This window comes from Megalops cyprinoides, chromosome 23, assembly GCF_013368585.1.
Source record: "Megalops cyprinoides isolate fMegCyp1 chromosome 23, fMegCyp1.pri, whole genome shotgun sequence".
NCBI classification, from domain to species: domain Eukaryota; kingdom Metazoa; phylum Chordata; class Actinopteri; order Elopiformes; family Megalopidae; genus Megalops; species Megalops cyprinoides.
The window spans coordinates 8406825-8433357 of NC_050605.1; the positions used below are offsets into that span (position 1 = coordinate 8406825).

Sequence of the window (26533 nt, forward strand, 5' to 3'; positions counted from 1 at the left end):
GTTGGGGGGGGGGGGGGGGGGATGAGCAATACACCATTATTCTGGAAGTACAGTGTATTTCATGAAGGGATCATGTAAGGCAGCAACTCTGAAAAGGATTACCAAATGCCAGTGGGACTCATTTTAGACTTTCTGCTCAAATTCATAATATGAATTATGACACCCTTTAGTACCAGCATGTGATGACTTGACCTCCAAATAAAAGAAACTTTACTGGGAATGTGTTTATATAGAGTGTTTCATAAAGTTCGACATAAGTGCTACATAAAGTGCTACATTATTAGAGTAGGCAACCTGGGCTTATAACCTGTGGCTGCCTGCACATTTCCCAATTGCACACTGCTGCTGGTCCCATAAACAAGACACTTAAACTGGAACACTTTGGTAAACATGCAGCTCAATAAATGCATAATGCTGGGGCTGAGCAAATACACTGTGAGCTACACAAATTCAACTGAGTAAGAGCCCCCAGTATGCAAATAAATCATGTCCTGTAAGTAACTATCATAATAATAAAAAAATTATTATTATTGCCACATATCAGTAAATTTCATGCAATTATGTACCGTAGCATTTCTTTTCACTTTTCAATGATTTGTGGCAGTAGCGTTGCTGTGTTTAGAATCTGAATGTCAAAAATTAATCAACACACGCGGGCCTTTGATTACTAGCATGACTACAGCAGAAGGTCCAGTGTGGGAGTTCTGTAGGTGCTGAGTAGAGTTTCCCTTAAGTAATATCATTCTCTCAAGCTGCCTTGAGGCTATTCAGGGCCAAATTTAATATAAACGGTGCAATATCACCAAAGAAATGTACTATGTACTTAATTTCAGGCAGCAGATTTAAGTGAGTGTTCCATTTACACATTTTAGGTGTGTCACTACATTTTTGTGTGACAGTTTTGGCTTATCTTGCCAAAGATACACTTTTGTCTGAGGAAATGGGGGGAAAAAACTTAAAGTTGATAAAATAAAAGAAAAAAGACACGGTGCATCACATTTAGACTGAATGTGGCTGGGTCTCAAAGTGTCATATAAGCTTGGAGAGGACATTTCAATGGGAAGGCATGCAAATATCTCACTGGTGAAAGCTGAAGACTCCCTCAAGTGTGAAGATCAATTCACTTCTTCGGTCTGCATGCTTGTGCATGGCAGTGCCACTGTGCTGCTGTTGGGAGGCCTCGGTTCTTCTTACGTCTTGATGCAGAAGCAACACGTTTGTGTGAATCCAGTCTTCCAGTAGATCACCACACCCAATGGTGCTGATCTTGAGGTGGGAGGAGCTTAAAAAACACTATGTGGATTGAGATAAAGGCACTAGGTCACCAGGCCTATGTGTAAGCCAATGGCATTATGATGAATAAATGTCAGTTTTTGGTCATTTCCTTGGAGAAATGTCATTGTCGCTTATTTCTGAGGATTACCCTGGTTTACATGCATAATGGAAGGCCCTCTTTTTCAGATTATTGTTGAAGTATAAAGGTTCCTCTAGGTCTTTTGGGGATTAAGAAGATTAAGAAGATTCAAATTCCCAGAGTCAGATGCACGGGATGTGAAAGAAACTTGCTTTTTTGCATTTAAAATTAAACATGTACCTGTTGTTCCACATTATAAGCTGTTCAAAATCTCAGAAAGATCCATCAAAGTTTGTACTTTCCAAATGTGCTTATCTTACAATTTCCTGTCATTCATTTGTAGCTCATGTAATTTATTGCCATCATTTGGTTCAGCGAAATGTTTTCACAGAGAGTGTTAGTTCAGAACCTTCACACGTTAATATGCAGCTCATCTGTTAACATTGGAATGTAAAATTGAAAGTGGACAGATGATGATAGTTTTCAATTAATATTTTTTAACCTTCTCTTCCTCATTTTTTTTTGTGTCTGCCTAGGTGGCAATTATAGCTGGGAATTTTGATCTGGCTGAAATCATAAAGATTCACAAAGCATCAGATGTTGGTAAGTGGAATGGTGTCATCTCTGAATTTTGTTTTTGTTCTTCGACCCGCAAGGGAACCATTAGGGTGAAAACCCCTTCGACTGAATATAAGGAGGCACACAAGCCACCAGCGTGTGCTGATAGGCTGCTTTTCAAGTTTAAGGTCACAAGGCACTGAAACAAAACGATGAAATGAACCGATTCAAAGCATTAAATGTCACTGGAAACAAACAAAAAAAACGGCATTGCAGACAGAATCAAACAATGAATTATGAAGGGAATGAACACTGCTCCATGCGTGGCTAGTTTCCCAGAAGGTCTGCAGCCAAGAACCCCTGAAGCGGCTCTTAGGACAGCTCTCTAACAAAAAACCCAGGGTGATCAACCACCTTCGGTTTGTCAAAATGAGCCCCTTCCCTGGATTTAAGTTTGAAATGCTTGTGTTGTATTCACAGGGAGTTTATGATGAATGTAAAATGACAATAGCAAGATTGAACATTGATAAGTTCTCTACAATGGCCCTCTCAATCCCCAGAATGTTTGTAATTAACCTTAAATGAGGGGTAAAGAATTTCCTAGATGAAATTCCATGAGCTCACACACACACAGAGGACCCTGTTGTTCAGAGGTAGGAACACAGAAAGCTCTTATATTTCCCAGAGGTGTCTAGGAAAGACAAGAAACAAATTCACTGGTATATACTGAATAAATATACACTCATGGACTGTCAGCTGCATCTCTGAAAGTAAAACCCCTAGTATATCTCCATTTCCAGCATTTTGCAACATATTACTCTCTTTTATTCCCATATTGCCATATTTCCAAGAATTGCACTAAAACTGCCAAATCAGAGCCTTGTAACAGACTTTTCCCTTTAGATTACATTGGCTTTAGAAGTGGCACACTTGTGTGAAATTTGGGGACCGGGATAGGAGTAAGGATTTAGTGAATTCACCCTTCAGCCTAGAGATGACTGCCTCATCTTACATTATTTCTGCGCTCTCCATCTAAAATGATGGGGTGCTCGGCCATCCCAACAAGCGCTGAAGCAGTTAAAAGAATCCATCCCTCTCTGGCTGAGATCATCTAGATGATCACAGCACTGCGTTATCCAACAGCTCCTCATCCCGAAACGCTCTCCAGAGGGGCCGCAGTTACGAGCTGCTCCCGTGCTATCTCCACCACATGCTCGCAATCATAGTCTAATCCATCATGTTAGATGCCACTTTCAACCCAGCAGTTACACAAAAAAATGTTCTATGTAAGAGAACACCTTGTCTTTTACAGTGAGGGAAATGAGTGACATTGTCAAGTAGGGGTCTGTTGCATTTACATGTATTTTATTTATATATATATGAATATGCCTTGAAACTCCTTTCAATTCAGTAAGATTACAATGAGATTTCATATTGTTTATATTACGATAGCTTATTCTGGGGAGCATACAGCATGCACAGTATGGCGAATACAATATTGAGTATAATGTACCATGAATTGTTTCAGTAAGTGTCCGGATATATACTCAGATGATAAGCTGGTTAAGGCACTGGGGGAAAGGGTGTCAGCTTAGCAAATAATGAAGATAATAATGCAACTATGGTGTCTGTGTGACTGACAATTGACATAATGTGGTAGCATACCACCTAATGGGAAACAAGACTTCCTATTGAGACTGCCTGTTATGCCTCATGTCACTGTTTCAGTATTGAATATAAATATTTTGTGGCCAGATGAGCTTATTGGCTTTTTCAATGGACACATTTTTAATTGTGTTTGTATGGGTGAAATCGTATCTGTTTTAAGAAATTATTAATATAATTAATTTATATTAATTATATATGTATATATATATATATATATAATATAATATAATATTGCATTTAGGTTCAGTCCTGCTTACAGGCACCAAAGCAATGCCTCACGAAACGCGAAACAGCAACCCTCCGGTTACAAGCTTACCGCCCTAATTCTTGTGTCACTCAGCTCACACCAGCCTGCTTATTGGCCTTTCCCCTCCTTCAGCTGACCGGCTGTCAGAATTAAACAGATCTCAGATTGAGACGATGGAGGTTTTTAGATTTTTAGACGAGTTAATCATTTCTAAAAAGTGTACAGCACTGCAGAAAACAAGGTATTGTGAAATCGCAGATAAAGACAGGATGCGATTCAATTGTTATGGTAATGAAAATGACAGCATGGCTGTTATCCCTTTCGCCCTCTTAGTCTGATTGTGTTTTTGGCCGTGGGTGGCCGGTAGTGCTGTCAGCTGTTTTCATCCCTCTGAGGATGCCACCGCAATATATTTTATATATATTACTTCATTACTACTGATAATGCACAAATTATACTTTTACTACTGCTGCTATCTTAACCACAATGCACCACCACTATGACTACTACTTTAATGTAGTTATTACCAGTTGTGCTACTGCTGCAATAGCTACAATTGTTTCAACAGTCACCATTAATACTGTTTATATGCCTACTGCAACTATGTCAACTTCTACTTATATTACAGTTACTGTGACTGCTATTACCACTACTCTACTACCATCACTACTTCCTGCATTGCAACATTACTGTTACTTCTACCTGTACTACCACCTCTATAGGTCTGCTAGAAATAGAACTGCCTCTATTGCTATTACTGTTACAAATTTACCTCCAGTATTACAACTAAAGCACTACTGTTGTTTCTTTAACTGTTGATAATACAGTTATAATCATGTAATAGATACATATTAAGCACACGGGTAATTCGATGTGTAAAGGCTGCCGGGTCTGTGATGCTATGGAGTGGTGTTTCATTCAGCAGAGTGATATAGGCCGCAATTATTATCCCAAGAAGAGGGGCAGAGGGACTCACTGCTCTGCGTGTTTGAGGTCTGAGGCTAAAGGATGGGCTCTCTTTACTCACTCCTCTGGCTAATGGCACTGTATCGCTTCCTCACCGTACAGTCAAACGCCCAGCCTCTTTCTCCCCTCAAAATTTTCCCTGTTTAGGAACTTGGAGCACAGTGCCACCTTGTGTGGGAAGCCCAGTATCAACCTCTCCCTGGCTTCTGTGATCTCTCCTCCACTCTCTCTTTCCCTTGATATGTTTTGTTGTCCGGTTGCTTAACCATTTGACACTCTGATTTTGGTATTATTGCTAAGTATAATTTGGAATGTGCTATCTAACCCAGAGGATTCCTTCCCCCTGTTGCCATAGCATTTAGTTAAAGCTGCAGTTGAATATTCACTTCCAACGTTTCTTTAAACACATGTGGTGATATTCTTGTACCCTTTTTATTCCTAATCGTTTACTCATCAGCTAATTCAGTTTGAACATGTGGGACATAAGGAATTTATAAAAAGGCTTTCATGTATTGGATTACCAGCATTTTATAGCAGGGGCATTTCCATGAAAATGTGTGACTTTTTTCAAGGTTACAGTGGATGCTGTAATCTTTTAGTCAATCAGCTTTCACAGCAGGGGCTGAATGGGGTAATGTGCAGAGGCAGCTGGGGGTCTCCCTCACTCACCCCGCGACTAATACCTCTGTGTTGTGTGCTCCCGTTCACAGTGCCTTTCAGGGAGACCCCCACCTACACCAACCGGCGGCGGGTGACGGGCGCGGGGACGCTGACGTCGCCCCGCTCCCTGCTGCGCTCGGCCAGCGACAACAACCTCAACGCGGACGGGCGGGCGCCCTCGCACTCGCCCGTGCCGTCGCTGCGCAGCCTGCCCCCGCTGGCGGGCGGGCCGGGCGGCGAGGCGGCCGACAGCAGCCTGCAGAGCACCGGCAGCTCCCGCAGCTCGCACTCGCGCTCGCCCTCGCTGCACCGCGTCCAGGAGGAGGCCGACAAGCTCAGCCTGAGGAGGCACGCCCGCGGCAGGCTCAGGTGGGTGGCGCCGCCGGGACGGTTCGGGCGCACGGGGCGTGCTCTCGCGTAGAAAAGGGGGTCATCGTTACTGCGCTGAAACGGGAGCCCAGTACCTGTTTGGTGAAGCTGCTGCCTTGGTGTCTGTTTAGCTCTCTCTCTGCTGCTGCTGGTCTCTCAGGTCAATGGGTGATATTAGCATGACAAACATACATTCATGATGACAAAGAAAATAAGCAATCTTACTCAGGTTACTTAAGTATGGATGCTTTAGTGTTAAAGAGCAAGAAAAGATTGAAAAGATTTACTGGGCTGCTAGTCGGTCTTTGAGTTCCCTCCCACACCATCTTTTCTGGGGTAGACATTTGAATAAATTGAGGGAAGGAAGTATTCATTTCATTAAAGATATGCAGCTCCGATGAGTCGGTCCTGGGGCTAGTCGTGCTCATCCATGTCAGCCTGTTGGTCAAGTCCTGCCTCTGTCTTGTGTTTATGACATTTGCCAGGCACTCTGCCTGTGTGTATATTCTGTTTAGGATCCAACTGCCCTCCATGTTTGAGTTCCAGTGATTTTATTCCAGTGATCCAGGAGTGGATGACATGTTAAATAATATGATTTACCCAAACTGGAATTGTATTTGCTGATTGACGGTGCTGCTCTGCTCTGGTTAGAGGGATTCCAACCCTGCTGATCCTCTCTCTCTCGCTTTCTCTCTCTCTCTCTCTCTCTCCCCCTCACTCTCATCAGCAAGGTTATTCATTTTCAGACCTCTTTACTGTCATTTACGTACATAATGTAAGTAAGTGTACGGTGCCCGCATCTCAACGCACAGTATCAGCTCATCACTGTGCTCAGTCCTAACTGCACTCCTAACCTCTCCCGGGTTTGTGAAGGACGGGATTTATCACCAAACCTGCGAGGGCAGATTGCGCCCGTGAGGGGAGGCCAGAGAGGAGGGCGGGGGGCTAGCTGTGTGCCCCGAGCCCTGACCTCCTAGGGCCGAGGGAAGGTAGCATGCCATTGGCTGCGTGGATGTCCACTCCCAGAAAGCGCAGAGTGTGAGCGCCAGATGGACAGCGCTAATAACGCTCGCCGTAGAGACCGGGAAAACATGCTGGCAGAAAACGGCAAGGAGTCGTGTGCCGCTATTTTAAAAACAGGCCTAATTGGCAAGGCACTGGGTACAGCACTTTACTCCATGTAGCAAGTAAAGAACAGCAGCATTTTAGTGTGTGGGGTTTCTTTTAACCTTTTTTATTCAACTTTCACCTTCCCGCTAACTGTAAATTGCAATGCCAGCTTGAATAGTGGGGGTACCTCAGGGGCACATCCAAGGGCCTGCTGACAAATAAGAAAAGCTGTTACTGGCACCAGAGCAGTGATTTTTTTCCATCTGTGTGTGCTTTAGCTGCAGGGTTGTTTATTTCCAGCCTTTTACTCGAATAAACAATGCATAGTTTGTGTTCCAATTTTGTTCTATTTTAGTGTTGTTCATTATAGCATGCTGTCTTGAGTAGACTTGCAAGTTCCACTGCTAAGAAGAACCTGTATTTTACTCCGGAACAGTTAGGGTACCTGATGAGATGCTGTTTTATTATCTTATTGTAGCATTGATTTGAACATCTCTTCATGTATATGGGAGTTATTCTCATTAGGTTTTGTACATGGCTGACTTCTAAGCCCTTTTGTTAAAATGCCATTGAAGGATTTGCCATCTTCAGACATTTGCATAGTCACAAGGGCCATATATTGTATATAATTGACTCTGTGAGTCCATTATGTGACAACTTTGCAGTCTCCAGGTGCTTGTTTCTGAGTGCAGGCTGATTGTTCCAAATATTACTCAGCAAAATGAGGCCTTTTAGATGTAACATTTAACAAAGCCTGATTAATCTGCTTTTCTGTGACTGTATTCAAGTTCAATTTCCGTACAAATACATCAGCAAAGGATGATGGGCTACCGAACAAAACAATGGCCCAACCAACAGAACACGGGCTCTGTGGAACACATGACTAAATAACTCATGACTCCACCATGAAGGTACATCATGATACCATTTCACATGAAGTCTTTAGGGACTGAGAGCCCAAGAAAAAAAACACAAAAGCAGGATTTTGAATGATTTATGTGAGCCCACACTGCTCATGCAGTAGGACTAAGAAGCGAGGACGTCGATGTGATCGCTGGGCCCGGTTTCCCCTGTCTTGTTTCCCCACAGGGGCTGCCTTATCACTTCGAGTGGAAGGAAACTGCAGCCCTGCCAGGTTCACACAGAGGTTGGTTGGCACAGTGGCCCAGACTTGACGTGTGATGTGGTGTACAGTGCAGCTGCCCTCGGGAGCTTTAGGGAGGGGTGAAGACATGGCCACCAGGCCCCCCCAGGCCTTGAGCATGTCTGGGGAGAGCGAGGGAGAGGCTACGCACAGTGCCTGCACTTCAGTGCACAGTGGCCCTAAAAGAGAGACTACAGAGCGGTCAGAACCGTATTTAGACCCAACACAGTGAATATTCCAGAATGTAAGAAACCATTAAACCCAACTGGTAAAAGTGGATAGCGGAAAACAAGACTCAGATTTAGATGGTTATTATTTTTTGCCATCACTTAAATAGCTTGTATCTTCTCTTAATATTGGCATTATTTATTACAAAGATATTGGGAAAGTAAGAAAGCTCAATCTCTCTTTATTAGTAGGGTCTGTTAGAGAAAAATTAGTAAGTAAAGTGCTGTCTGTTGAATAAGTACTATATGATTCATTTCTAACAGCAGTAAACAGGTAGTGACCAGGTAGTGACCACTGGCAACTATACACTTAACAGTGGTGTAAAACCAACTAGAATGAAAATCTAATTACCAGTTTACTGCATGCTTACTATCTAATTACTAGAAGGGCCCTCCAAAGAAACTGTACCTCATTGTCTTTTGATATCATTTAGTTTTTGTTTCCTTTCAAGAGTTTAAACCAGATTCCCTAAGAATTAACATCATAATTATTCGTTAAGAATCAGCATCATAATTCTTCTGTGAAATCAGAATTAAAATCTTCATTCTTAATTGTTAACATTGTTATTTAGATGTCCCATGCTCAGCTCACCTTAACTTTCTCTGATTTGGGCGTGCTCTGAGAATATTAGAACAGCTGGAAGGTTTCCCTGGAAGGTTTCCCCCTGTTTTAGTGTCTTTGGTCAGGTAATGAATGCTTTCCAATGCAGAGACATCATTTGTCATCGTGCACTCTCGAGGTAAAGCCTTTTAAGAGCCATCTAGGGCCATCCATCTGCAAAAAGTGAGCGTTAGCATACCTTACAATTACCATTTAACACATACGTCTAATCGGAAAGGTTTTCTGGATAAAGTCCAAGCATGAAAGTGAACCCCAGGGAAAGTGTTTAGGTGGAAGTAAAAAGCACACAGCAAATCAATGGAGGTTTGAGGCTTGTTTATAATTGCCCGGTGTGTCCAACTCAGTGCTTCCAATGGGTTTTTCCATAGAACAACCCTTGAAAGCCTTTCAGGTCCTTCTATGGTCTGACAGAATGTGCAATGCAAAGCAAAAGGACAAACACATTTAAGTAAGAATGAATGCCGCTCAGTTCATTTGAGTTAATTTGTTGTCCAGCTGAAATGCTGTGGTCTCTTTCAGTCATGTAAGCCATCACAGTACCTGTATGAGGTTACACAGTACCTGTATGAGGTGTTCTGTGAGGACTCTGTCAAGGAGGCTGAGTGGTGCTCCCTCTGGTGTTCATGCAGTGCCAACACAGCTGATGGTGAAGATATCTGTTGCTTGTGTTATTTTCCTATATGCACTGAAAAGTTAACATTGGCTTGTTAGAGGGAATCTCGTTTCAGAGTTTTGATTTTCACCACAATTTTTCATTTTACTGTTAATTTCATTCATTTTTACTGAGGTGATGAAATTGATTTTACAATTATCAGTACATTTGTAAAACCTCTTACGTCATATGTTAACATTGTTCACCCTGTACCCCGCTTTCTGTCACAGAGGAAAGAGAAAAAATATATGAAAGATAACAATGCTTTATTTACGGCAGTTTGTTTATACATTAGTTGAATAAAATTGCATTGTAAAACTCAGTAAATGTAAACCCTTTACTTTTACCTGGAGTTGGTAATGTGTAGTACCTCATACCACAGTTTGTGGAAACTGTGTTGCTAGTGCAATGACAGCAGTAGCCCGCATTGAGGGTGTTTGTGTATCCCACTCGGAGCGTCCTTCTGTCTGTGATTTGGTCTCTACTGTTTTTTAATTACTACCATGGTGTACTGTCACCTGAAAGGCATGCAGGCTTCTGTCCTTCGGCCTCAGGTGACAAGGTGACAGAGCACTCCCAGTGTGAGCTTGGCGCCAGTCGGGCGGTTGACAGACGCGGTCCGCCCTTCGGCCTGCCTTTAGCCTTTAGCCTACGGCGCGCAGGTGCTGTGTCTGCCTCTTTGCCACTGTGACCTGCCCTGGTTTCCACGACACCCATCCCAGCTGGCAGGAGAACACAGGCCTGTTGGTCCTGGACTTCCCACCCAGTTCCTCCTGCTTGGGAACCAGTGGTGTTTGACATTGGCTCTTTTGGTCAGCTACGCCCACAGTTCCGCATTGTATCACACATGGAGCAAGTAACATCATGTGTGTTCCCATGCCGGGGCTACTGGGGCTCTGCTGCTGCTACCCGCCAAATTCATCTGGGAATGGGCTGGGAGGAGGCAGCACCCATCGATTGGTAGTTGCAATTATCCAGATTGCTGGTTTTGTCACAGATGTATTCCTACTGGTCCACATTAGTGTGTGTGTGTGTGTATGTATGTGTGTGTGTGTGCTGACAGGCACATGCTTATGTGGGTAAAATCTTTGACTTTCTGATCTTATTAAATGTATTGCACTTCTGCAGGCATCTCCTGTTATAATGCTGTAATGTCTTTCTTGTAATTCTGCTGTCGCAGCTGGATTGAAAGTTTCCATGGCAATGGAGATTGCAAAACAGTGACAGCAGTTCCCCTGAAACTTGTGTTTTATCAGAAGTGCAGTTTTCCCCAGCGCAGATGCTACCGTGTGCAGTGCGCTAAATCACTTGCAGCTGCCTTGTCTGTTTTTCCCTGCTAATAAGCTATTAACCTTATCACTGCTGGTAACAGATTGTACTGATTCGTGTCTGAAATGTGTATGTGTTGCTGACAGGTATGATTAAAATGGGAGAGAAATCATATAAAATAGGAACATGGCACATGTTGCCTGCGTTCTGATGGGAAACACAATGCTGCTCAGACATCCCATACAAAAACAGTAGATATTTACATTATTATCATTATGCAGATACTCTTATCCAGAGCACCTGACAAATTGTAATTTTTTTTAAATTCTATCCATTTATACAGTTGGATATATACTGAGGAATTTATTGGGAGGGTTGGGGGATTAAGTTCCTTGCCCATGGCTACAACGACAGTGCCTCAGTGGGGAGTTGAACCAGCAACCTTTTGGTTATAAGCCCTGCTCCTTACCACTATGCCACACTGCCACCTCTCTTTAGAATGTGTTTTTGAGAATGTATGTTCAGCTCAATCAATATATTTAAAATCTGTAAATGATTACCATGTTGGTATAATGCAATATATTTGTATCAGTATATTTTAATTATTATTGCAATATATTATTGTGCTGAGCAACATTCAACAGTTCTCAATATATTACACTATATTTCATTTTCGTACTGGACGCGTGACCACAGCAGTGTAAGTATAATTTTTTTAAATGTAGACTGCATCAGGGTGTTTAAACAAACAGATCTGTTTTTCACCAACACCCACAGATACTTTGCAAGCCTCTGTCCTCATGTTCATATTTAGAAGAACCTGAGTCTAGCACTGATCTCTTACTTGCTCTGTAGGCCTACACAGTTATAAGTACAAGTTCTTGCTTGAATATTCCCATCTCAGGGCTGTGGCGAGTGGATGACAGGGAAGCAGGCAAAGTGGTCCTATTAAGGTGGGGAAGGCACAAATATCCCCAGGGGAACAGATAATATGAATACTGCCAATACAGTACTGCGTTAGCTCTCTCTGAGGGCTTAATCACAAGCTGATCGGTCAAAACCAACTTCAGCTTTCATCTGACTTCTTAAGGTTTCCTAAAGGTGCTGCCCTTGTTACGAGATCTAAACAGTCACAATCAACATTTCCATCACGTTGCCTCAAATCTTTTTTCACCTACGCAAATAATAATAATAATAATAATTATCCTGAACTAATTTCCCCAAATTGCACATATAATTTTTCTGTCAAATCCGCTTCGCTCTCTATAAATGGATCCGGTAGGTATGCGGCATGTACCGCGGATGAGGAAATGGATGTTTAATTTAATGCCGCGAGCCAGAGGAAACACAGAAGGATAAATATTTGGAACTAATGAAGAGGCTGAGAGAATAGCACACGGAAGTGGGATATATTTAACCGCGGAAAGCTTCGGCGTCATGCATTGCTCTTCTGGGCTCCCTTTCTGTGGATGAGTGAAATGTGCCACTTCGGGGGGGTTGGGGTGGAGGCTGTGTGGCCAAGAGACAAAGACGGGATCACAGGGCCTGCTCTGGGGCCAGTTTGCGATTAGAGGGAAAAGTAGGGCACTTTCAAAGAAGTTCGGCTCGCCCATGGCACGGAGCTCAGCGCGAACGCCGTGGGTGATTTAACGATGAGACTCTATCAGAGCAACGTGAGGGAGGACCGGGCAAGGTTAATGAGACCGAGAGGAGAGTAGGGGCTGGGATAGAATTTAAAGCAGACTTACGCAGCGGGACTCAATGAAGTTCTAAGAGAAACTGACATGGCTCTTATGTTATTCCGGCAATGAGCTATACGGAGCAGCAAGGGGCGATGTGCTGTAGACCCTGGGCAGGGCGTGGTGGGTGGGAGGCCCAGGTGGGACATTGCTGCTGTACCCTCACATGTCATAAAGCAGAGTCATTTACCCCAATTACTCTGGTTACATTATATTATTGTCATTTAGCAAGCGCTCTTATCCAGAGTGACTTACATAGGTTACAGCTTTTACATGTTATCCGGTCATACAGCTGGATATTTACTGAGGCAATTGTGCGTTTAGTACCTCGCCCAAGGGTACAGCAGCAGCCCCCCTGTGGGAAATCAAACCATCAGCTTTGCAGTTAGAAGCCCTGTTTCTTACCACTATGCTAACTATGCTACACTGCTGCCCCTATGGCGAAAGCTATAGAATGGGCTGTATAATTCAGATTGCTTGGTTACTAGGTCTTGGCCACCGCAAGGATCTTGGGGAATCATTGCAGGGTTCCAAGTTATCAGGAGTTGTGTGTAAGGAGTGAGCCAAATAAAGGAGAGGACTTTCTTATTCCTTGATGTTGGCTCCCCTTGTCCTTTCAACAGACATCTACATAGACACACCTCTATGGCTGGGCCATGCAATGCACACAGTGTGAATCTTAAGAACATCCTGGACAAAGGGTCTGCCAATAAGTGACAATAAGTCAGTGTACTGCTTCTATCAAAACCTTGTGGGGGGGTTGACACACACAAACCAATGCATGAACCAGAGCTTTCATCTTTGCCTTCTGGAGCCTGCGCAGTGTATTCAAGCTCCCTGCCTGACTGGATCAAGAGGGTAAACAGCAGCTGTTGATCTCAGGGGGTTCCGCGGGCCTCCCGGGGAAGTGAACGTTTAATCGATGTGCTCAGAGACATGAGAAAGCGAGGTGGTTGACATCCTGTTGTTGACAGCGCGCAGCATTTGCACTCACACTGTAAATGTAAGGTCGGCGGAGACTAACAGTTACATGCCGGAATGTTCCACTGCGGGTACCCGTTGCACTTGGTTTGGCGTAGGAGCTTCTGCTATCCGTAGACTCACAGCAGGTGGAAGGCCCTCAGAGTCAGCTGAAAGGCTTGCACATCAAAGCGGAGTTAGGAGAAACCAGCATTGATCAGGGCTAACCCTAATCCATCCTTTGTTCTACTGCTTAAGTGCATATCCAAACCCAGATTGTGAGTATGTCAGTGGTGCTTATCAGGTCTTTTTATTTTATTTTTACTTATTTGAAGTTTTCACAAGTTGGTTATTGCTCTCTCTCTCTCTCTCTCTCTCTCTCTCTCTCTCTCTCTCTCTCAAAAACACTAGTTCATATAACCACTTTCCAGTGAAAGTGTATGGTTGTACCAGTTATACACAACTGCAAAGCTTATACAAAGCTGATTTTTATAGGCTTGGTTTATCCATCCAAACACTTTCCCTGGGTTTTTTTTCAAACAGATAAGAGCCTTAGCAGCCCTTGAGTGGATGATTTATTAAGATATATAAATTCTTATCAGATCAGAAACTTCCACAATTGTCCATATCTCATGTCACTTGATGTAGAACCAGCCTGCTACTGCAGGCTTTTGGTACCTTTTTTGGCTGAAACATGCCAAATCACTCTTGCTCACCGTATGGCTATAGTCCTTTGGGAGCTCCTGTGTCGACTCTGGGACTTAGACTCATCCATTCCTCCAACAAATATAAAAGGTCAACATGTCACAATGATGTACAAAACCTGTTTGTACACTCAGGCGGGTCCTGCAGTGAGCCAGGATTGATTTTACAAAATTAACCATCATCAGCACAGCAGATCTGGCACCAGCTATGTTATATCAGATATTGTAGCACTGTTTGAATCAGGGACATAATGCAAGCTATGCACTGAGCTTCCAATAGCTGTAAATTGTTCACTGATTTCACCTCTCAAACTGTGTGATCTGTGGATGAAACACGATCCGGAAGCCTCATTCTTACTTTTCTGTATCACAGACATTGTTTTAATATAGATTACCGTACGGCCTTGTCCTTAAAGTTTTATTAGCTGCTTGTCCGATCATTGGCATTCATTTTATATTCAGACCTCAGCGTAAGGTACATGTTAAACTTTGTCCCTACGTTTTTGCTTTGTTTATTATGAAAGTGTTCGGCAAACGCCTTGCACACCATAATGGTTATCATTATGGAAAATAACGGTGCACGCAGTTCATGTGCAAATGTGAGAGAGAGATAGGGAGGGAGAATGAAGATGACGATAATCACAGTTTGAATGAGTTTTAGCCTCTCTCATCGGGCGATTATTGCAACCGCTTCCTTCCACGACGGTCAAGACGAGCGCTTTCCGGCCAGCTCCCGCAGGCCTCATTTTTCAATTTGTGGGGGAATAAGACTGAGTGTACAGTACATTGCTCCCAGCGCTGCCGCAGCCAGACACCTGCTGGCTTCCACAAACAAAAAGGCAATTAATTAGAACAGCCAGGGGCCTGTGGCATACAAGAGACACAGATCCAAACACTGGCTGCATTGGCCAGTTGTAGCTGTCAATTGGCAGGGTCATGTCGGGGTCCTGCTAAACAGCTGCCTGTTATCTGCCTGCCTGGAAATGTGAGACAGAGGAATGTTTTAAGTCTAGTTGGCTTTAATAATGTTTAGATACAGGGAGGAATGTGCATGTAGTTATCCACAACTTTCATATGTCTTGGTCTTTTCAGAGAGGAATGTTGGGGGTGAATGGGTGGATGTTGGGAATGAATTTGTACCTCAGTTAGAACTTAAGATGTGTTTAAAATGAAGAGACATTAGGGGTAAAATATGGCATGGCTAAAAAGCAGGAGAGGATGTACAAAGACAAGCATAAAGAGTTTGTAATTGTTTCACAAAACTGTGACATGCGACTGCAAATTCTCGTGTTTCGCTGCAAAAAGGTCCCTTTTAGTTAACGGATGTTACTTCTGGAACTCGCTGACTCATCAACCCATCGACCTGGCCGGTAGTGAGTACTGCTGCCTGAAGTGGACCCACATCAAGTGCTGTACCAATTAGCAACATTGTGTGTGCTGGGAAGCCTTAGTCAGAAGCCTTCGTCAGAAGTGAAGAGCTGGAGCACTCTTGTTTGAGTTTCCTGTCTTCTACTTTTTTGTATTTAGTTTTTACTTTTTGTGTGTTTTGTGTGTGTGTGTTTAATTAGCATTCTGCACAGGTTTTGAGAGAGGGTTAGAGACAGACTTGGTGGGCCAATGTGTAATTTAACAATTCAGTGTGATTTCCAGCAGTGTAATTCTATATGCTGTTGAAAAAAATTGTTTGCGTAGCCATAAATGTTTGTGGCAATCCTCTGGATCCTCTTTAACGTGCAAATAACAGGTTCATTTTTTTGTTGTTCTTGTAGCCTGAAATGTTAATCCTTAATCTTTTGGAATATATTGAGGAGAGATGCCATCAGGTTGTCAGTTTATAGGCCTTTGGAGATAACACTGGGAGCTTTGCACTGTGTCCTCTTCAGAGGTGTATTGGATGCCTGATTAAACAGCAGACTCCTTCAAGCTAGGACCTATTGGAGGAACCCGGGCACAGCAAAGGGACTCTAGGGAACTTCCTCTGGTGGACGTGCCTTTTAAAAGTGAGAAAATGTGCATACAAATGCACCATGGCGCCGTACATATCTTCCCCTCTCATCACAAACCCTTGGCTTTGTCCCACCCCCCCTGCACCACATCCCCACACATCCCCATTGTGGCAGGTATGGCTGGTTTGGCTAAAAAATGGGGCCTGACATGGAATGAAATCAAGAGTCTGAACTACCTGATCATCTTTAACTAAATGCCCACTACTGCGAATAAACTGTGGTTTTTTTGCAAACAGCAGTTTTCCTGTGCGTGCACCTGGGTCAGACGACTCATCATGGAAATGTACAAGAGGCCTTATTCTTCAACCTCCTTTGTCCAGCTCTTTTTTCACCTTTAGTTAGGCTTGATGGGCATCAGAAATCAAGAGGATACTGGTGCTTCCAGGCACTGACACCAAAAGCAACAAAAGCCAATCCCTAATGGGTTTTAATGCTGTGACAGGACAGTGTCAGCACACACTAAAAACGCTCAGTGTCCAAGCAGCCACATCCATTTATATTTTCCATCTTCAGTGCGTAGTTTTTGCACACTTATGTTATCCATGCACTGACCACTACACCCCATCCCCCATCCCCTGCAGGGCTGTGTGTCTGAATGAGAGCTGCTGCCCTCTAAATCCCCCCAAAAGGCATTTGCAGGTGTCACTTCACAGATGATGCAAGCTTTCCAAAATTGCCTCATTTGTTCTGATGGGCAGAGTTTTTTTTTTTTTTTTTTTTTTTTGGCAGAGTTATGAGTGAAAAGGCAGCAGGAAAGTGCGATTCGTGAAAAACGATATCACCGAGCCTCTGAAGCTTCGGTTCCATTTTCTGGTACATTGCTGTACAGACTCCTTTGATACGGACATTTAGAGTAATTGCAGAGATATGAAACTTGGCACAGTAGCTTAGAGATATCATTTGTGCATGCAAAATTCTATATTGCTACTTTAAATGTACTTATAATGTTATGCCTTCCAAATAGATAGCATTTCTAAAAAGTACTCAGAATAGGGAGATGGGAAATGCAAAAAGAACTACACTTACCAATAATTTCCTATCCCACTCGAATAGATATTTTAAAAAGGTTGCATTAAAAATAATGGTATTTAATGATAAATATCACCTAATAGCCTGTTGTTACATTGTTCACAGAGACATCTGCATGACTGAAACGCCAGAGCCCCTGAGCTTAATGATGACATGTTATATGGCATATGTTGCCAAGGAGAGGAAAGTGCATCACGAATAGAAAGTATGGTGTGTCTGTATCAAAAGGATTAAGCATAATCCATTTCTGAAACATTCTTTTCCCTGTTTTTTTTTTTCTCTTAAAGCAAAAGAGGCTTAAAAATGAACACCTTTCATATTTTGGGCTCTTAAAGACTGCTTTGTGGGACCTTGTCACAAATTTTCGTTTGTGCAATTTTCACCTTGCCATATTTTCTCTCTCCTTGACTGTATTTGCTTTTGGGGCACTGGTTCCTTCAATATGGAGCTACGTCCCTGTCTGCTCTTCTGCAGGCGTGCTTTTTTGCATGAGGAGGTACTTAAGCTTGGCAGGGGACGCGGAGGGGAGATTTGTCGACAGACTCCGGCGCTGCATGCGAAGGGCCGGCGTCCCGCGGCGAAGAGCCTCCCTCTCTCAGGCAACCGGGAGGCGCCCAGCATTGGCTGGCGGTCCCGAACGTTCTGTCTTAATAATGAAGGATCACTTTTCCCCCGTTCCCCGACAAAGACCAGCCGCTGTGCCCATAAATACTGATTAAATTGCTTGTCGTGTGAGAGCAGGTTTCTATTTAGGTTAGCAAATGGGCGGAGCAGTGACGGAGGTAAACAGGACCATTTCCTTTCCAAAGCAGCTCATGCACAGAATGGAGAGCTTGTCTCTTGCATTTCAACCGTTTCATCATCACAGACTTGCACTGTATCCCATTCCACTGGAATGGCCTCCTGAATTGCGTTGTGTTTTCCAAAATAACGCTAAAATATAGACCTCTATTTCCATTTAGACTGCAACTTCTGCATTGTCTTACTCCCAACCTTCAACGAGGTGATTTTTTTATGACAGATCCTACCCAGGTAGAATGACAGAGTTGATGACAAAAAGCCTCTAGTCACTCTAACAACTTTCCACTTTTAGAAGTGTTTGGCACTTTTTGTCATTTCACAGGACTGATAGTTTAATGCAGGAAATGGAAAAAAAAACTTGGCTAGCATCACAAAACTAAGGACAGAATCCATTCAGTTTGAGGATAGTGATCTATTAGCTCATAGCCGATGCTGTGTCTGTCTTGTTAAATTCCATTGCTGCATAAACAGCCCTAGTACCTTCTTACAGTTAGCTGGCACTATTTTTCTCTGAAATTGAAGGTTACCAGGGTTACCGAAGCAGAACTGGTGTCCTAGGAGACAGAGCTTGTTTTTTCACACCTCATTCTAACATATGGAGCTACAGTTGTATTACTTCTCCCAGAAAGTCAAAGATAGCAGAAGATTAATGGATTATATCCACTGTACTACCATCCAGTAATATGACCCCTCAGGACCCCTTCTAGGTTCTAGTAGGCATAGCATCAGGATTGCATAAGCTGTGTAGTGCCTTAAAATATATGGATCTCATAAATAGCCTTCTGTGTTACAAAGCTGTGACTTGAATCACACTTGGCATGCCACAAACCCAGTGTGACTCAGAGTACCTCTGTTTTTATATATACAGTATTAAAGGTATTATATGCATTCCAGGAAGAAAGTATTAATAGGGCTGCTAATGCAAAAGTCTATAATTAAAAGATGTTTGATGTAACAAGCAGGCATACTGTAACTCCTGAGAAAGTAAAACCAGGGAAAGTGCTTGGTTGGTTGTGCTAGGTACTTCTAAATCCACTTATAAGGTCCATTGAACTGAGTGATCAGTGTGTACAACTATCCATGTCCCCTGGTTTCATTTTATAATCTTTGCAGACTTTTTTTTTCAATAATTTGAGGAATTAGCTTCAAGTCCCAGTTCAGTATATGATTAAATTATCACTGAAACGATAACAGTTTGTGTGTACGTGCACACATGCAGAAAATAAGTGGCTTATCTATAAGAATCAGTTTCAATGACAGCTTGGCCTGTGATGTGGTGTAAAGCTCACACAACGAGCACTTAAGCAATGGGAATCTCAGCAGAGTCCTTTAAGAGGAGGGTGATTTCACCTGAGGTGTGCAGATTAGATAGGCTTGCTCGCCTACAACTGATTTGTTAAAATGTCTGAAAAATGGGCTTTCCATCAGTGTTTAAAAATCAAAGCATTTTTAAGCTGCACAGTTCTGTCCAATTCCCTGTATAGCTGAAGTATCTCACCTGTTTCCACCTTTACCTGGTGACTCAGTAAAGAAAACATTCATACCAAGAGTCACTCTGCAGGGGCAGTTTTCATGCATTGGCCAGTGGTTTGATCAGTCAAGTGTTATTTGGGATGGTATTGTCTACTGTCACGTGACTTCCCTGATTCCAGGGGTTGGACAATACAACAGACACAGTCTTCTATCCAATGTTCTTTATTGTGCCATCTTCACTTAAAGCAACTGATTGCTTAAGCTTCACCCAGGCAAACATTTCCTGTCATTGGCTGATCCTGTCGGTTTCATCCTGCCTGTGAGTATTTTAACTCCCAGTGCGTACCTGGCCGCTGAGGAAAAAACTCAGATGGTGAGTCCCCTCTCTCAGGATAGATCAATTTGCTTTTATGTCTTTCAGGTTTGTTTTGTCTCAGTCTCAGCTCTCCTTACACTAATTGGCTGCGGCCTCCGATTGGTGTTTTGTGCAGGTGTCTGTTCAGCATGCCATTAGGAGGCATAATATTATTATTAACTGTCGCTGTGATAGTGATGTCAGTTTCGGATCCTTGTCTTGAAGGGACGGGAAGACTGCCTCCTCCACTCCACCCCAAAACTCACCTCCACCCCTGTGTCACCCATCACATCCGTCTTCCAGCTGTGTCACCGACACCGCGTTATCACGTGCACATTGATTTGATGGTGCTGTCGTGTGTCTGGATGACAGACCGGACAGTGTTAAGTCATCGGCGATGATGTTTTTCCACTACTCAATTATCCTTGCGCCGAAGGCAGTCCTTCTGGAGGATCTTCGAGGATCTTTGATTAAAGAAATCAATTATTGATGACAGTTTTTATTTGAGATCAATAACAGGTGTGAAAAATAAATGTAAACAAAGGTGTTGCCTTGACACTCAGGAAGGTTTGGAATGTTCACAAAATAATGACAGGGTGATTGTGGCCTCTTGTGGGACATTTTGGGTACACACCCAACAGGCTAATCTGTCTGTGATGATGGAAGGTTGTGATGGCATTTTTATTGAATTGGAATTTGGAGGAGAGGGGACAGTGAGATGTGTGTACGTGTGAAGGTGTGTATTTCTGAGATAGGGGGAGTGTGGGAGTATAACTTTTACTTCTGCAGACCTGAAATTCTCCTATCAATTAGGTGACTGTTCAGTCCTCTTGCTTTCTGGTCTGTCGTTTGACAGCATTACCCTTTTACTGTGATTCTCTTCTGCAATCTGTGACCTCCAGGTTCATAATTCACTCACTCATGGTAACTTGTAACAATACAATGCTTTCACACTGAACTGCTGGTGACTTGGTAAAAGTCACTGCTGGAGTTATGGTAAAAAAACGTGAGAAAAGGGGGAGATTGAGTGGATTCTGACAAACTTTATGCAAAAAAACTCTACAGCCATATGCTGTATAATCTAGTAGGTATTCTGAGACAAATGACAGAATACTGTGAGGAGTTAATACAGTTGCAGTAATCCAGGAGGGACAGAACCAAACACCGTCTACTTAAAAAAAAAATGTAAATTGACGGGTGGAAGACAATTTAGAGCACACAAAGTTAGGGATGATTTCAATTGGGTGACAGATAATCAGCACTGGATATTTTATTGGAGCTTAAAGGAAAGATTAATCCTAAAATTAATCCTCCTCCTAGGTATGTACTGCATGTAGATATTTCATATAAGGGGAAATATTGGCACAGTTTTTGAGTTTAGCTTCTCCAGAAAAAAATGTGTGATATAATTCAGGGACACAATGTCCTTGTTGCTAAACTTGGTGACTGGAATACCTTTCACAGCTTATACAAGCATCGTGGGTTATATAAACAAACAGTGTTTTTGTTGTTGCTGTTGATGGTGTTTAAAGCCAATTATTCAGTTGAAACGGGATATAATTGAGGGTACCTGTTCATTATCAAGCCGTTGTCGAGTCCAGAGCCCTGACAGTTTGATCAATACAGATCTGAAAGCTACCGGCAGCAGCAGTCTGTCTGTCTCTGCCTTTCTGCATTTCATCTTGGTTCCCTCTCCATCTCTGTCTCTCTCCCTCCTCGTTCTCTCTCTCTCTCTCTCTCTCTCTCCCTCCTTCTCCCTCTCTCTGATTCTCTCTGTCTCTCTGCCTCTCCCACACATGCAGCATCCCTCAGCCCAGCCATTAACATGCGGCTGCCAGTCCAGCCCCCTATCCCTGCAGTAATTGAAAATCTGTCACCAAGCCTGGTACTGAGAGGGGGGGGGGGGGTGAGATAGAGAGGAGGGGGGGAGCATGCAGTGCACACAAGTTAGATTCAATCGATCTCGCCAGTGAAGGGAGGGGGTGAGGAATCCCTTACTCTCCGGAAGAGGTTGCAAAAAATACATTAAAAGGATGTTGAACTGCAGAGATCAAAACCCAGCATGCATACACCACACAGTGTACTCTCTCTCTCTCACACACACACACACACACAAACACAGACACACACACACACACACACACACACACACACACACACACACGCACACACATAAAGGAGCAATATTATGATGGACCAATAGTAATCCAAAACAGTAATCCCCCAAGAGGACACTGTATAAGAAGCCAAAGAAACAGTGTTCATTGACTGTGGAGACTGCAGTAGGAGGGATATATATGTGTGTTTGTATTTAGTGAGAGAGAGAGAGAGTGAGTTGGAGAACAGGAGTGAGAGACATTAAGAGAGAGAGAAGCCAGTGGGACGAGAGCAGAGATGAGGCTTCATGCAGCGGTGACTGAGAGCTCCGCGGACCTGCGGCTACACTAGCCTGCGTCTCTCTTAGAATTCAGGGCCTGTCTCTTTCAGAAGCTGCTGGCGTAAGAAGGTGGTGGTGGGGGAGGGAGGTGGAGGAGGGGGGCAGGGGGGAGTGGGGGTGGCGAGGGGGCGGAGCAGAGCGGCAATTAAACAAACAGGGACAGTGGTTTATGCCCAGCGCTCCCCGAAGACTTGTTTTAGGGAGCCGGAGCGCAGGCACAAATCAATCTGGTGGCAGAGCAGCGGTGCGCGCGCGGTATGATGCTCAGAGAGGGGTGGGCGAGAGAGACGGGGAGGGGAGCGGAGCCGCGCAGCAGCGTCAGTGTTAGCCAGGGGTGGATGGGAGCAGCAGCAGGAGCAGGAGCCGGAGCCGGAGCCGGAGGATCGCAGCGGGGATCTCTCACCCTCCCGCGGGGGGCCCAACGCCGTCGCCCCGGACATGTGTGACTCCCAGACCCAGCACGGCGCGCCCGCCTCCCGCCGCCACTAGGGACAGCGGCGTGCGGAGGGGGGGGCCCGGGGGGGGGAGGGGGGCGGCGCCCGGGGGAGTCGGGAGCGAGGAGGGAGAGATGGAGAGAGGGCGCGCCGGCCGGGGGGACCGCGCCTCCGCCGTCGCGCCGGTGACCGCCGGGTTTGGGTACCAGCTGCCGGGGATCACCACGGTAACCTATGTTTTCGTTTACAGTCCCAGCACGGTCCAGCGGGAGCCCAGCCCCCCTCCCCAGCCGCCGACCCTCATCGGCCCCCGGGGGCCCAAGAGGAAACTGTACAGCGCGGTACCCGGGCGCACCTTCATCGTGGTCAAGCCCTACACGCCCCAGGGGGAGGGCGAGATCCAGCTGAACCGAGGGGAGCGAGTGAAAGGTAAGTGCCCCCTGACGCCGCTCAGGGTGAGGGGTCTCGCCCCGACACCTGCTCCGAAAACGGTCTCAGACCTTTTAACTCGAGGGTCAGGGAGAATCCATCTGGAGCGCTCAGTGTGCCATAGCATTCCTGCTTCATTTTAACCGGTCCTGGTTGCTGATCTAAGCTAGTATGACAAACGAAGTTTAGAAGAGGATAGAATAGAGAGCTAGATGCTGCCGTGCGGGTCTGCACCGAACACATCCTTTGGCTCGGCGTGGCTCTTAAGAGAAGGGATTTTCTGCGCGGTTCTCTGCGCTGCCCTGTAACCGTGTCCCATTCGTCACATACAGACACCCGCGCAGACGGCACCGTAGACCGCGCTCTCTCCTCGAGCACAGCGTGTAGGATCTAACGCAGCGCGAGACTCACTGATGTTACGCTGTAGCGAGGAGTTCCCCTTCCTCATGTATGCAGTAAGGAGCTTTGCCGGTTTAGAAGGGCGAGCGAGGACGCTATGTGCATGCAGACTCTCCTCAGCCAGACCAGAGGATCTGGAGAAATTACAGCAGTGCTGTCTGGCAGCTTTTTTCCTCGTTTTAACAGCGAGCTTTAAGCAGTCTGCTATACCAGGACTTTTCTGTCTCTTTTCCTGCCCCAGTCTTACCAGGTTTTCCCACCAGCTATATTCTGCATTGGTTGAAGGTGCCTCGGTAGGCTTAAAGCACGGTAACTCCATCAAGCCAGCATCGTTTAGCTTGAGTGACGGGAGGAGATGCTTGTGGGTAACGGCTCATACAGTGATTGCTTTGTTACCGTCGCCGTCCCACGGGAAAAGAGAAACCGGTTGAACTGTATACAAGAGCACCTCCTTTAACAGAACTGCCTCTGTAGGTTTTCCTAAGCTGTTGCAGTTCTGGGGTTTTTTTTTCAATAACCAACTCCCATTCAGCATCTCAGTACAGGCAGATCTAAAGGTTTGGCGTCATCACTGCACTATTTTATGTTCAGAGCCATGAACCGACTGCTTTTTCATGTGTGTGTCTGTTCTTATCTCCACCCATGCCTCATTCAAGACGGTCACTCTAATGGTCTAGGAGGTAAACACGACAATATTCTTCTAACCCCCCCCCCCCCCCCCCCGAAACCTTTCCCTCGGTTTTAGTTTATAGAGTCTCCAGTAGCGTGAAGACACCCCCTATCCTGTGTGTGTGTTTGTACCGAGAGGTTGTATAGCACAGTGTATTTGCATGGCCAGCTATGCATAGCGAGTTGTTATGCATAGTTTCGCAGCACCTCAGTAGAGTTGTGGTTCCAAGCCTTGATGTGGCATAGCCTTCTCCCCACGCTTACTGCATGCCTACAGCGTAAAATATGAAGCATATTTCTGCTGTAGAACACAGGTACCTGCCCACTGCTCACTTGCGTGAGACTACACTGTGCTATTAGTGGCTGCCCACAATTCCCCTCACTTTAGGGGCTGTCCGATGTCGTTTTTCTCCGGAAAAAAGACCCCATGGCTCTCTTTGTTAATCTCTTTCCCTTGACTGCGCTTCTAAGAAATTTCTGACCCCACCTCCCCCTGGAATGGTCACTTTCGTTCTCGGTACTCACTGGGTGCACGTCCGCACTGAGACTGCTGCGTGGATGCTGTTTGTGTGCGAAGCGGCAGAGGCCGGGCCGCCCTGCATCAGTGAATGAGTTTTCATTCACAGTTTTGACTGCTGGGTGCTAATGCGCTGAGGTTTAGGTGACTCAGAGTGAGTGGGTAAGTCAACATTTCAGTTGGCCAAGTGTGGCCCCTTCAGAGGACATTTCTTTAATAATGCAGCGGCCCTCTTAAAACAAATATGTGCACATTATTCGAAGGCTCCGTGCCTCTCGCTCTCTCTTCTCCTCTTTCTCTTTTGGTCTCCCTGTTTGTGCCCCCCCCCCCCCCCTCTCTCTCTCTCTCTCTCTTCCCTCACCCCTCTCTCTCTCTCTCGCTACCTCTCTCTTCCCTCATCTCTCTCTCTCTCTCTCTCTCTACCTCTCTCTTCCCTCACCTCTCTCTCTCTCTCTACCTCTCTCTTCCCTCACCTCTCTCTCTCTCTCTCTCTCTCTCTCTCTCTCTTCCCTCACCCCTCTCTCTCTCTCTCTACCTCTCTCTTCCCTCACCCCTCTCTCTCTCTTTGTCCCTTCTCTCTCTTGCTCTCTGGCCTTCTCTGTCTCTGATCCTGGCACCACCCATTCTTCTTCATCTCTTTCTCTCTCTCGCTTCCAATGAAGTTCATGTTCTTTTCTTTATCAGAATGTGCTGTACGCACCTCTTGAACATGCTTTTCATGGAACACAATTCAATGTCCTCCCAGCTCCTTATGCTCATTTAAGTGCTGCTTTGTGAACAATAGTCTCTTAGCTCAGTCTAGCGAGGTAGATTATATTTGTCAGCCAGAGCACTGAGGTACGAACTTGTATCTCTTGAGTTTTGGCTGTCAGGACAGGTGAAAGAATTCTAAACCGAGAGCTTATTGTCACACTGTCGATAGCAAAGTTACTGAAAAGCTTAAGCATCATGTGATTGGTTGAGTACCAGGCCACGTCTCTTTTTAGTAGCTATTCATGAGGTAAATTATTTTACCAAAGCTGTTGCCCTCAAGGAGGTCCTCTGGAGGTCAGTCCAAATCAATTGCTATAAACGGTCAAATGTAGAGGTGTGCACCTATATTGCTTCACTGGCTTGCGATGACTTTGTGGTTAACATGACAGCCAGTAACATCCAGTAACCTCCCGATGTTAAAAAAAATAAACAATTCCTGCAATTGCAGGTATGCAATTCATTCTATATACAGTTGCATTCAGTGACGAGAGCCGTGGGACCCGTCAGAATGACAGGATTAGTATAAGAATGAATGTGTGGTAGCCTAACTGGATTACTTGGATTACTTTATTGCATTACTGTTGTCCACTACAGACCAGCACAGGGGAGGCAAACGCCTGCTGTCTCCTCTCTTTAAATGCAAATTGAATTTCACATAATCAGAATTCATTACTCTTCTAGCACCACTGAGGAAGGCACTAGTACTAGCACTAGTCTAGACCGATGTGGGGAAAACATTCCACAAGTCCCAAAACGGCATAGAAAGTGATTGGAGAGCGTAGAGGATAAGAACCTACTGGAGGGTTTGATTGGTCTATGGAAGGTCTTGGGGGAGTTTAAAGCCGAATAGTTCAAACACAGCTCCTGTGAACAGCATGGTCTGCTGGAGCTGGAGCCACTGGCTAGGGCTTCCATTATTGACCTCAGGCCACAGTGTGTTGTACATACAGATATTGTAAATTCCATGATTGCGTTCAGACCA

The 26533-nt window shown here is 44.7% G+C and overlaps 1 protein-coding gene across 3 annotated transcripts in view; it reads left to right on the plus strand.

Moving 5' to 3' along the window:
• LOC118770124 (SH3 and multiple ankyrin repeat domains protein 3-like) overlaps positions 1-26533 on the plus strand; it is a 289110-nt gene that overhangs the window by 168150 nt on the left and 94427 nt on the right. For all 3 annotated transcript variants that reach the window (XM_036517579.1, XM_036517580.1, XM_036517581.1), the window contains 3 exons: positions 1891-1957; positions 5504-5822; positions 23035-23213. In XM_036517579.1, coding sequence (XP_036373472.1) covers positions 1891-1957; positions 5504-5822; positions 23035-23213 — 565 coding nt within the window. The remainder of the gene's footprint in view (positions 1-1890; positions 1958-5503; positions 5823-23034; positions 23214-26533) is intronic.